At 41.9% G+C, this 13,386-nt stretch overlaps 1 protein-coding gene across 1 annotated transcript in view; it reads right to left on the reverse strand.

Annotated features, from left to right (window-relative positions):
* Positions 1-742: 742 nt before the first annotated feature.
* The window catches only part of ddr1 (discoidin domain receptor tyrosine kinase 1), a 35,356-nt gene continuing 22,712 nt past the window's right edge, over positions 743-13,386 (reverse strand). Inside the window, exons 9-20 of the mRNA XM_084556958.1 lie at positions 12,203-12,452; positions 10,519-10,671; positions 9,864-9,920; positions 8,535-8,701; positions 7,766-7,973; positions 6,676-6,795; positions 5,170-5,471; positions 4,697-4,824; positions 3,647-3,844; positions 3,299-3,566; positions 2,915-3,064; positions 743-2,547 (exon numbers count right to left, since the gene is read on the reverse strand). Coding sequence (XP_084413084.1) covers positions 2,407-2,547; positions 2,915-3,064; positions 3,299-3,566; positions 3,647-3,844; positions 4,697-4,824; positions 5,170-5,471; positions 6,676-6,795; positions 7,766-7,973; positions 8,535-8,701; positions 9,864-9,920; positions 10,519-10,671; positions 12,203-12,452 — 2,142 coding nt within the window. The 3' untranslated portion in view covers positions 743-2,406. The remainder of the gene's footprint in view (positions 2,548-2,914; positions 3,065-3,298; positions 3,567-3,646; positions 3,845-4,696; positions 4,825-5,169; positions 5,472-6,675; positions 6,796-7,765; positions 7,974-8,534; positions 8,702-9,863; positions 9,921-10,518; positions 10,672-12,202; positions 12,453-13,386) is intronic.

A 13,386-nucleotide genomic window follows, 5' to 3' on the forward strand; every position in this document is an offset into this window, starting at 1 on the left:
GGGCCTCTTCCCAGGGAGCAGTCAGTTCCAGGATAACCACTTAACACTTGTTGAGAATAATTGAACTGGGCGATCAGGGGCTGTAGCTGGGACCGTTCTGAATGAATTTGATCGATTACAATGTGTGCATTAGCCTGTACATACTATAAACACTAAGACTATCCCTGTGTCTGCTGTTTCATGTCTGGACGACAGGTGTCCTGTCCAGAGTTTGTCATGAGTTCACAGCACATGTGCACCTCACCTGTTTGGTGTAGCATTTGAGACGCCATTAGGCTTCATGACTTTTCATATTCTAGTTTGCTAGAACAGTGGCTACATGTGTGACATTCAGGATAATCTGTAGAATGGTAATAAAATATGATTTAATAATTGAAAATACCTGTTTTCTATAAAGTCATTCAATTTTAGTGACTGAGGTCTAATTTAAACACACTTTGATTTATTTGAAAAGGTTAACTTTATTAAAACATCTACAAAAATAGACAACACAATGAATTACGATAGCATCAAGGTAGCAAGCGTTCTACAGAGACACAGAAGACCCCAAATGTAACAGAGTTTCTATATATTAGTAAAAGAAATTACAATTCTGTCCTTTAAAATATGTACATACATGTTCTGCTCCAAAGACAAAAGGACAAAATCAGACATCAAGGAGAGTCTAAGTAGGTACAGTATATATAAAAATATGGGATTAGTTGAACTACAGTGTATCAAAAATGACTCAAATGGCACAACCATCAGTAAACATGTTTTACTTTATAATCTTCATCATCTCAGAACTGATTTACAGTGCTGTACAGTCAGTAAGGTAGATGCGTTGACTCTACCGTGGTAAGCTTAATGCACTATCGTGGAACAATGCAGAGGTTGACATTGACATTCACACAAAATGAGGAATCCCAGCATTTCCAGTTTGATCAATGCCATAACTGTGTATTTTGTCTTAAATGACAGTGATGAATTTGGATGAACAAGATAAGTAAACATGTCTCAACAGTTGAACAAAACAAAAAAAAGTCATACAATGATGCCATTCCACTTTCTTTTAAATAATATTTTACATCTAATGGTTTGGCAATGCCTTATTGGAGAGGTTTAATAAAGGCAAACAGATTTTGCCCTGCCTCTGTAATGCACTCTGAGCTCTCTTGGCAAATACCTGAAAATTGCATGAGAATTCACGACGACAGGAATCATCATTCAGGCCTATCACAGAGAAGAGTTCCATCATAGCTGGGGATATGCATGTAGGGTTTAAAGTGCAGCTGGTTGTGGAATTTTACATATATCATTTGTGACTGAGTCACAGCCAGATACAAAAAAATAAAGATTTTAAAAAATCAGCAACACCTGAGTAGGTGTATCTGAAAATGTCCTATCTGCGGCCTCTGCCAGCAGTATCACCTCTCTGCTTGTGGGTCACATCTCATCGGCAGCAGCAGCCGACTCCTCTTCCGTGCCATTTTTCTCTGGTTTGAGAAATCCATTTGGCACCAAGTATAGAGTTCTCTGTGACTTAAAGAGGGAATTCAAATACTTCCTGTAGTTTCTTACTATGATAGGGGTTGGTGCTTGAGAGCAAACTATTCACTTTGCAGAAAAGGGGGCTGCTGTTGTCTGGTCCACATTATTTCACATTAGTCCACAAAATCAACTGTGGATGTGGGTCACTGTAGGGACCAGGGGCTGAAATAAAAGGAATACACATGGTAAGATCTGCCACGTGTAACTTAACACTTGTTAAGGAGAATTGAACTGGGTGATCAGGGGCTGTAGCTGGGACGAATTTCAATTGATTACAATGTGTGCAGTAGCCTGTACATACTATAAATACCAAGACTATCCCTGTGTCTGCTGTTTCATGTCTGGACGACAGGTGTCCTGTTCAAAGTTTGTCTGTCATGGGTTCACAGCACATGTGCACCTCACCTGTTTGGTGTAGCATTTGAGACGCCATTAGGCATTATGACTGTTAATTTTCTAGTTTGCTAAGGTTCAGGTACAGAGTATTTTGTTCGATTGAGCCTCGGCAGTTTCCTGCTTCGTTAACTCTACAACTTAATCAACACTTAAACAACCCCACTTTGATTGTTAAGAATCTGAGAAAATAGAAAATCCCTATGCAGACTGCACCCACCACCAACCACTGTGAAAGCCCTGTCTGTTACCTATCGAAAGCTAGGGTTAGTTTTGTCTTTGGGGGCTGATGTGGAAATAAAACCGAACCAGCGGTCTCTCAGCCCTGTCCACCCAAAAAATATAAAAGCGAGCAACCCACTCTTCCTTTTCATCTGCCCTGTGTGTGCAACCTCCACCACACCACCGCTCCAGAAAAGATTCATGAACATACGAGATGTTTTCCCTCTTTAGTGTTTCCTTTCTCATTGTTGTGTTCTCTCTTCACACCATGTTCATGGCGTCCTCAGTAAGAAAGGAGTGGATGTAAGCGAAGGATGGACGCAGCTTGCAGTCCCTGTTCCAGCAGCTCAACATGAGCTCGTAGAGACCCTGTGGACAAATGGCTGGCTTGCTCAGATATACCTGTAGGAGAGACAGTAAGGAAATGTGTATGGGGGTGAGAGAATTTATATGATATAATGAATTTTAATTTTGATGTGTCATTGGTGATATTATTTGAACTCCTTAAATACACACAGTTTAATTCTACTAAATGACTTCAACAGCAGCCAGACAACCCACTGGAGGGCCTCTGATTTCATCAACGCAGTCACTGAAGAATTTGCTGCTTTGCTTTCAGTAGAATATATTACACTATGTAATACAATAAAAAAACTCAAAAAACTTCAACTTATTGTCCATCAGAGTTATGTTTTGAACATAAAATAACTGTTTTACACCAAGCTGCAGATAACTCAGTACAGTAAGGCTGTGTTCATGCGTGGTGTACCTGTCTGCCATGGTCCCTGAAGAACTCCCCAGCGTTGTCGATGACTTGCTCATCAGTGAGGTTGGAGTAGGGCTGCTCCTGACAAACGCTCAGCATCTCCCACAGAGTGACCCCGAACGCCCACACATCGCTGGCCGTGGTGAACTTGCCCTGAGAATATACAGCGACGCGCATTTAATCATCACAGTCTCCATCCAAAATTATTACCAGTGGATTTTTATACATATCAGTGTGTCATCAAGAAAGTTCTGAGGTTTTGTGTGCATCAATTTGTACAATTGCTTTTAATGTCCATATTTGTTAGAATCCGTGTCAGATTTGCAGAACAAATGAATTATTGCAAGCATCACACACCATCAGATGCACACACTCCTGTCCTCTCACCATGAGTATGCACTCCCAAGCCATCCAGCGTATTGGCAGCACAGCTCTGCCCTGGATCCTGTAGTAGTCGCCAGCGTACAAGTTTCTGCTCATACCAAAGTCGGCTATCTTGATGTGACGTTCGCCACCTCGATCCTCTCCGCTCTCACCCCTCTCACCCCCGACCAGACAGTTGCGTGTCGCCAGATCCCGGTGCACAAAGTTGAGTGATGAGAGGAACTTCATACCTGATGCAATCTGACTGGCCATAGCGATGAGCGCGGGGTAACTGGGAAACAGTGAATAAAAACAGATATTAAGTTCCTGTTTATTTTTCTCTTTGTTCGTACATTTGTTTGCATGTGTTACCTGATGGTGGGAGTGTTGTGTGAAGGCCCAGTTTTGTCCAATAGCACCCTGTGTGACAGGTACTGGTTCAAGTCTCCACACTCCATGTACTCGGTGACCATGCAGAGAGGATCACTGCTCACACACACTCCCAGCAGCCGGATGATGTTCGGGTCCTTTAAGCGAGAAAGGATCTTAACTTCTTTCAGGAAGTCGTTCCTAACAGGGTGAGAAGGAAACACGTAAAACATCAGAGAAACTGAGATCCTAAAGAGAAGATTTTAAGGAGGAGATGAAATAACGATAAAGGAGAAAAATGTAGAATCTGTGTTTCTTCTCTGGCTAATGTAAAAACAACACACTAAAATATTAAAGCATTGTTAACATTTTAATGTTACCATGGAGTCAAGCGAGCGATGAGCGCTCTAAGAATCAACAACTCGGTCTGTGTTTTTCTCCGCATTGATTTGTTTTGCTGATCAATATGTTTGTGTTGCTTCAGCCCTCACTAACTGCCCATATAAACCTGTGGAAAGAAGCCTGCTCAGTGCGAAACTCTCAAAGCACCAAAGAAAACAAGGAGCTGGTGAAAAGAGTCAAACATCTAGAAAACTACAGAGACCCAGATGTTTGGCTGAGGGGCCAAACCAGAGCTTAAACATGAGAAAGTATTGGAAATCTCTGCTCTAACTTTTCTGGATATTTAAGTAACAACAGGTATTACCTATTTGCTATAATATATACATATATGAGGCATATCTTTGGTCTGACCAAAAACCTTAAAATTAAACAGTATTCTGCTGTGTTAATAATAATAATTAGAGCATTATGAGCATACTGCTCTTAACTGTTATACAATAATGGCATTGTACTGTGCAAAACAGAGAGAAGAATACAATACTGAATATAATACTGAGCTGAAAGGTGATCAGTGTGAACGCTTCAGTTAAATGAGTAAGTATGAGTAACACATGAGTAAGAGGAGATGAACTGTAATAACAGAAAGAAAAAAAGAAAGAAAAACTGTGAATCATGTTGGAGCCAGGCAGAGTTAAGTATTATGTTACAGACCTGGCATTCTTGGAGGCGTCTGGCCGTAGTATCTTCACAGCTACCAGAAGAGGGCGACCTTTTCTCACATTGAAGGGGAACTCCAAGTTTGGAAGGTCCTGCGGATTCTCGATTTCACACAGGTGCACCTTTCACAGAACAAATACAGTCATTGTTAAAGCACTTGCTCCCTTCCAAGCACACACAGTGCGTCTGTGAAAATGTATTCAGGTCATGGTTTGACATGACTTGTTTGTGTTTTTTGGTGCAAATCTGCTGCAATTGGAGGTGTTATTCAGATTGATCTGGGTGGTATCTTGGGTCGCTAACAGACACTAGTTATGTGAGCCAAAGGGAGTTACCCCAAAACTCCCCAGCACTTCTTTAGAACTGAAGAGGCCACTTGGATGACTGGTTAAACATCTTCAAGAAAACTAAAATCAGTCCAATCATCTGTGTTTAACTTTGTTTTAGATACAGGAAACATTCCTCACCTCTCCAAACTGCCCCTCTCCAAGTTTCTCCTTGAAGATGAGATAGTGGCGTGGCAGCTCCGGCAGGGGTGCAGCATCGGCTCCAGGGCTTGAAGAGGTCAAGGCAGGCACCGCATAGGTGTTGTTACCACTCACACCTTGCAAACTCACAATGTCTGCCTCAGCATAGTGTGGGACGCTGGGAGGCAGTGGGGGGGACACAGGTGGAGAGAGGGAGGGGTAAGGAGGTGACCCAGGGTAGGGTGGAGGCTCCTCCTGTGTAGGAGGGAAACCCTTCTCCATGTCCAAGTCCAAACCACAAGCTGGAGAGAGGAGGAAGAGGCAGACAGAGAGGAAGAAAAGCACAGATTTTTGTTTTAATGGAATGTATGGATTACAAAATAAGATCATAAATCATAAAGTTTGACAACTTGTTTTAAAGGGACAGTCTGAATTTGGGGGAAATTTATTTAAACAACAATAAAACTTTTTGTACACACTTTCCAAAGCTTTCAAAAATACATAAAATACTAACTGTATTAAAATATACCTAATACAGTATTACACAGTGTGCCAAAACAAAGGGAGCTTTGTCTATATAAGCAGTCATTTGGATCTGGTACAAGATTATTTACTGTATCAAATGATCAGATGATAGTCCTGTGAACAGCTGACGGCAGCATTGATCTACCAGGATAAGGTTGTTCATCTTCCAGGAGACTGGGCCTTCATTTATTAACAGTCAAGCATGATTACAAATTTGTGAGCACGTTTCATGTTGCGGCTTCCTCTGGTCTGTTTATTCACATTACATTTATCATATCATCTCAGCTTAGGTATATTTTGTTAATTTTGTCATCAATGGTATGGATGTATCATGAATAACATGAAGTAACATGTATCGCTTTGAACACCTCTAAAAGACTAATTTAACACAGACTAGGAACCACTGCAAACCATCCAATAACTGACATTTGACACAAAACGTTAGGGGATCACTAAAGTTGGTAAGATAAATCATTAAGGAACGATGAGAATCTGGAGAAAATATCAAAGCTAAACTTTAGGTTCATGAACATTTAATCTGACAAATGCCGACTTAGACCGTCCGGTGGTGCTAAATTAAATCCCAGGGGTCAACAAATATAAATGGTTATCTATGAAGCAGATATTTCAGTCTGGAAAACAGTGGTGGACCGAACGACCAACTGTCACTGCCATCATTTCAGCTTAGCTCAGCTCACTGTTCTTAAATTGCCTGTCTCTGGTAACAGTGTTTATGATTCCCCAAGAGCCAAACTATCCCTTCAAACAAAGCAAATCGTTATTTAACTGGTGAGTGAAACTTTATGTAAGTAACAGGAGGGATGATGAAAGTCAAACACATGCAAGACAATCTACTCAGACTTGTTGTGTGCTAGCTCAAAGACCACTTCTACTGTCCCGGCCCAGGAAGACATAGAAAGGTAGGAACGTGGTGTTGCAGGGCCCCTCCTGACTGTGTTGGCCCAGTCTGAGGTCTCTTACCCTGCGGCACATTGAGGCTCTTTTCCTGAGCCTGTGAGGAGCTGGGGACGACTAGGGCTCTCTGCCCTTTTCTCTGATCTGGTAGAAGCAGGTGATAGCCTGGATTGTTTAACAGCAAGGCTTGGAGGGCACATACACATAAACACACACACACAAAGACGCACAGGAAGAAGTGGGGCACACACAGGCATCACAATATGGATCATACAGGTTGGAACACAAAATACACACAACCAAACTAAATAAAATCCATTAGCAGGGCACTGTTAGAGTATTCATTACAATACAAGGGGTGGGGAGGGGTTGCATGGCCACATGGTGCAAAAAACAGAAAAGTATCACAAGAACAGGCAAGTTAACACAACCAAACATAACAAGATCCCATGGATGAAATAATGTTTCTGTTACTCATGTTATTTCAAACTCACACAGTTGCCCAATAAAGACGGCATGCAGACCTCCTGGGGTACAATGAAAGCAAAGGAATGCCTTTTCTTTCTTTACTCTTCTTTTTCTCCTCCCTCTTTCCCTTTTCTTCCCTTTTCTCAGAACAATAGCTCTTTTGTGCCTCCTCTGAGCTGTGCATCTTCTTGAAGGCACAATTCCTTGCAGGGCGTTTGGTTTGATTTACTTTTGTTTGCAATGTTGTATTACCATTGTTTTCTTGATATGCACACCACTTTTTTTCTCCTGCTGTTTCTCTCTCCAAATGAATTTGCTTATGGATATGATCAGCAAACAGAGTTTGCAAAGGCGCCATGATAGACATGCAAACAGAGTGATTTACAAACCACATACATATTTGTAGATATTTAAATACTTTAGATATGGAAGATTGTGTTGCGTCACATTTTCCACAGATTCTGCACCAGATGTGTGTGTGGTTGAATCTATGTTCCCACATAGTTGACATGTTTTACTGCATGTTGTATATCATGCTGCTCATGTTCTTAATCAAGCCATAATATTAAATGCAAATTAATTTATTTTTTGGCCTGAACCTCTCACCTAAAATAGAAACAATGACATAACCTCTAAAGTATAGAAATAGTGCACTACATAACTGTACAGGTACATGTTTATAACTTACCTGTGCTGTCTCTTTGATCTCTTGGTCGAAGCAGAGCGCTGGGCTCCTGATACTCTCCCTCTCCCTCTCTGTCATGGTCGCGGTCGTCAGGAAAAGTGTGGATACGCTGGTAGCGGCTCGAGTAGCTGTGTGTGTTGTTGATCACCACGTTGTCCGACGGGACAGATAGGTGAACTCGCAGCTCATCACTGGACAGACTACCTTGTGCCTGGATTGGCAGAAGATTCAGTTAAATACAGGTAGTATAAAACAGATGTGAGATCAAACTGTAGAAACAGACTGCCATCCTTGAGCAATTGGCAGTAAATGTAAAAGGATTCCCATGACACCTCCAGATGGAGTTGCTGGAGATGGTGGTACTCTGCCAAAGGACTGGCAGTTGTTACCTAAGGCTGCTATCAATCATTTAAACGGGTTAAAGGAACAGTTCAGCTTAATCACACAAGAAAAAATGTCTATCTTACGACAATTTATTGTGTATAAAGTAGTCACACTGAAAAAGAGAACAATATACGGAGCCTTGTAAAAAACAAGCTTCAAAATTTTTGTTAATTTTAGTTCCTCTGCACCATGGAGGCAATTGAAGAAACATATGTTCCAATATTTTAGTGAATAAAAAACAAATACTCAGTGCAGAGATACTACTAGGGGTAAATAAGAAAAAGTGTGCATGAGCTCAGCCTTCAGGGCTGCCAAAGAGAACCAAATGCCTGCAGGAACAGCTTAAAGATTAAACTAAACATTGCATATGATCTCAGTGTGAACTCACCTTGCCCAGTATCTTCTTCCAATACTGCCTCCAAAGAATGACAGCTATGACCGCCAACAGCAGTAAGATGATGCCCACCAGGCAGCCAATCAGAATAGCTGTATTACTGCTGTCATCTTTGGCTACAGGAACCCCTGGCCTTGGAGTAACCGCAGCAAATTCTGGCCCTTGAAAAGGCAAACAGAGGTTGAAATGTTTAATTGATTGTCAGAAACCTGCTGCTATTTGTTTGCCTGGTGTTATGTGTGTCGATAACAATGCAAAGCTCAGTCTTGATATGTGGGTTTGTGTGCGTGAACTCCGATGGCAGGTAATCCATGTCCATGACTGTAAGCATTAGTCCTCTCAGCACAGTCACACACTCACTGGGATCACACACACACACACACCAACAATGTTACATCAGGCATGTTTGTGCGTGAGTGTATTTAGCATGCCCACTCATACCACAGAGTTTCTCGGAGCTTTCTACTTTGAGAACAATATGTCAACACAGTTTTGCTTCTCACCAGCTTTGTAGTCAACTATTAATCAGAAGCATCCAGTTATTTTTCTCCTTTGAAGGTCAAAAGTGGCATGTTATTTGAATGAGTGATGAAAGGGTTTCCTCTGTGTACTTTAGTGTAAACTAAACCATAAACAAACTCTTAAAATCGTTTTACAGAATAAATGACAGTTTGGAAAAAGTAGCTAAGCTCAGAAAGTCAAAGGAATAAGACGCACACGCTATAAGAGATGTATTTATGTGTGCACATATTTCAACATAAACATTATATGCACTAATGCATACACATTTATACATTACATTGTCAAAACAGAAGATAACTTTCTTTCCCTCTCTCTCTCTCTCTCTCTCTCTCTCCCTCTCTCTCTCTCTCTCTCTCTATGTTAGTTCAACACCATGCAGGTTGTAAATAAACCCAAACAAAGCCGTTCAACCACAGGCAATAACAAGGACAAAGCAGCATACACGCCACAGAAAGCCATTTCCAGCCTTTTAAAAAGCCTGTTATTGTTTAGCTACATAGTCTAGAGCCAGGCCCTGAAAAAACATGCAGTTTGAGAGACCACAGGAAGCCATGTAGTTATTGTACATGAATATAATTTACTATAGCTATGTTAGTGTGTTTTTTCTTAGAGCTGTATGTCTTCCAACCCAGGGGACAGAGCCCAGTGCCAAAGCCGGCTCCTGTAATCCCTCCTCCATTATACTTCATGCTCTCTACTGAGCAGGGGGACAGTTTTAAGATTCTGGAGGAATGCCAAAGCAGATGGAGCTAGCTCCCCTCCTTCTGCCCATACCCAGAGCCTCTTCTTTTTCTCTCTCACCTGACAGCGTCCAGTTACCAGTGGTGTCCATCATGAAGGTAGAGGTGGTAGGGGGTTCTAGAGGAGCGAGTGATGGACAAAGGAGGAATGGGTGAGAGGAGAAGTGGTAAGGACTCCAAAGAGAGTGATGAGGAGAGAGGATTGTGTAGAGCATGGCTGTGCAAAAAAACAAAACTAAGAAAAAAAACTAAACGTTCCCGCCAACTTCTTAAAGGACAGATTGTGAAGATAATAATACTTAATAAGGATATTAAATTAAGACATTTGACCTTCAATTTTAAGCCAAATTTCCGAGTGCAAAGAAATCTGTAAGATAACCTTCTGGCATTAATTTAGCTTCAGGCAGAGCTTTAGATAGAGGGAGGCTAGTCAGACATGGGCCTCCTTTGGCACTGCCCGCCTTTGGTTCTGCTTCAGACACAAGGCATAGACACACTGCCGACATGCTCACACTCCTCACAGCTAGGGAAACAGAGATGGGCACAGAGACAAGAGGCGATGACAGAGAGAGAACAGGGGAATTAAAAAGGGCTGGAGAGAGCAGTATAGAGGGTAGAAGAGCCAGCATGGCGGTTGATGAAAGAAGGAGAGGATAATATCATGTGGGGTTAAAGAGTAGGAGTATAAAGAGGGAGAGAAGAAGAGAAAGACTCACCAGAAGGCCTGGCAGTGTGGTTGGAGGAGCTGTGGTTTGATGTGGGAGCAGAGGAGGTAAGGTTAACGGGAGGAGGAGAAGAACTGGTGCCAGGAAGCTCGGGAAGATTAGGAGGAAATGAATGAGTGTCTGTAACATCCTCCTCAAATGGCTCTGGATAAGGAGAAAGAGAGAGAGAGGAGAGGGCAATTTAATGAAAATAAATCATGTTTTATGTGTTTTGGGGGTTTTATGCAACATAACACACCTTCTGGTAGTCTTCAGCTGTTGAGCAACAACGACTGTGGTCACAGCTGGCCATGTTTCCAGACAAAGGCTATTCATTTCAGGATGCCTAATTAGGTTGTTTTTGGCTGGGAACTGATCTGTTTCTTATTGACTGAGATGACTGATTGCATTAAATCATTAACCCAAGTTAGGTGGCTTACTAACAATTGCTGTTTTGTTTGCACACTAGCCAACTACCCTGTTTTGCAGTGCATGTACAACTACATGATAATACAAGAGCACACAGGAGAGGTGGAGGGAGTTTCTGAAAGCAGACAGCAGTGAGGACACAGTTATTGAATGCAGACTGAATGAGAACCAAATGTTTATTTAGACCTAATGTCGGAGACAGGTCATGGACATAAACTGACTTTCTGTCTGGGTCACAGCCTGACTTATAACTTCAGCCTGCAGGATATTTCACTCACTAACAGTTTGCCACTGGCAGCCAAGTTGATGCAATTGGTGCCAAACATCCACCCATGTCCTGGTACATCTGGATAACTGAGAATCTTCACCGACAAGAAGCAGATAATGAGTCAGCTCTAACTATTAAAAGGACATGCAGCTGGAGGATTTAGTAGTTTTGGTAGCGCAGAGTTCAGTCCACGGCTCTCATGCTTACTGCCAGTGTGAGGACCTTGACTAGTGAACTGGTATGAGAGTTCTTGTGTCTCATTTATTACCTATTATCTGGCAGCAGTCCAGCTACCAGACGTGTCAGACCACTGCTAGGTCAAGTCATTTCAGCCACCTGCATTACACAGCACCTTACTGATTCTTATCACACTACAACTGACGGTGTTTCTGACCAGAGAGGACAGTTTAATTAGTCACAGTAATCTCAGTGAGAGAACGGAGCAGGCCTCTATCTGACTTTAAATCAGTCATTTATCAGGACTGTTTGCTACAAGGTTTTGTTTCAGCTCGTATTCGTGAAGACAGTGAACACAAAATTGCAGATGGGGGATAAACAGCCATTTTGAATTCTGATAAAAAAAAAAAATTATTTAGAAGGACGTAAATACTCATACTCATGTTCATAGTCGGCCTGTTTATTTATAGAATGTCATGCTTGATGTCATGCTATTTTGAGTAAGTCAAATTGCCTTCTGTTCAGACTTATTCTGTTCTACTTTCTGAATATGATTCTGTATGGAAACAAATCTAACTCATCAGTGGCTTGCTTTCACATTACACCAATCTTCTACAGGTTTATCTGCATTTACCATCGATATTTAGCTGTTATTCAGGAAAAGCCTAATCTATGCTAGTCTTCCTGGATAGTGCAAGACATAGTTGCTAGGATATATGTGACACAAGTGCAAAACTTCTATCGAAGCAAAACTGCCTCTCTGAGCTGCTGGAGCACATAATACACAGATGAAAACCTGACCACTTCATTTCTGTGTCCTACCAGAGAGGAAGGATATTTCGCTGATGAGCAGCCAGCGGTCTGCGAAGTAGAATTTGCAGCGGAGGATCTGTGCGGGCCGGCCGCCGAGTGGAAGAGAGATGGGTCGTGAAGAGGGGTCCTTTAGATCCTCAAGGGGCACAGGCAAGGTGAGGGCAGGAGAGGACCAGGGCAGGAGAATACCAGGCTTAAAAAGACACTCCACTTTGCTGAAGACTCGCACGCCCTGTGTGTGGCGGTTGTTACTGTGCACCTACAGGAAGGAGACGAGTGTGCCAGAGCAGAGAAGGGAAAAGACGGAGGACAGTTAAAAGAGGTTGTAATTAGTTAGAATATCCATCAGCAACATTCACAAGTGAATTAGCTAAACCCTTGTGCAAAAACCTGGAACACTCTGGGGCCTTTACCATTCATTACTTGTGGAGAAACAGGAAGAGATTAAATTAACACACAAAATTAATGACACATTCTTTTCCTGTTCAGCCATAATTGCTTTGGCACGACTTAAAGCTGAACAGCACTGCAAATGAACAAAAATATAACACAGGAGAGGAGATAAAGGATGGAAGAAAAGAAAGTGTATGAAAGATGTCTAATAGAAGAGAGCAGTGGATATATCTTTCCTGTTCTTACAAGCAGGGAAAGGCCAAAGAGAGAAAAATCCATAAAAGCGTGTCTAACATATGAGGCATCATTGTGGCTGGAAGGAGAAAGAGGAACTTGAGGGCAAGAGACAGGGATGGAGGGTTTATAAGTGGGCAAGTGAGAGGTCAAAACTATAGATCAGAGAGATAGAAAATTAAGGAGGAGGTGATAGTTTTTTTTCCTCAAATAAAGTAGAGTTGGTGCAGGGTTAGAGAAGTTAGCTCTCAACCTCACACACAGCAGGGCCAGCCCCTTTAACCTAATCCATATGTTTATACACACACACACACAGGATGAACAGCTGGACTAGATGCTCATTTGACTTGCAAGTGTTTCTATATGTAAGGGGACAAAATGGAGTGTGTGTTTATGTACTATACGTTGGTGGTAGTGGTGTGGTTCGTATAAGTCAACAGAACTAAGGAAATGTACTACTCCTTCAGGGAATACTGCTTCAATAACACGCAGAAAGCTTGATGCACTGCATTCATTATGTTTCCCTTTTCATCATAAATCTAACCTACATTAAGGATTCTCTGTGA

The sequence above is a fragment of the Chelon labrosus genome (assembly GCF_963514085.1).
Source record: "Chelon labrosus genome assembly, chromosome: 12".
NCBI classification, from domain to species: domain Eukaryota; kingdom Metazoa; phylum Chordata; class Actinopteri; order Mugiliformes; family Mugilidae; genus Chelon; species Chelon labrosus.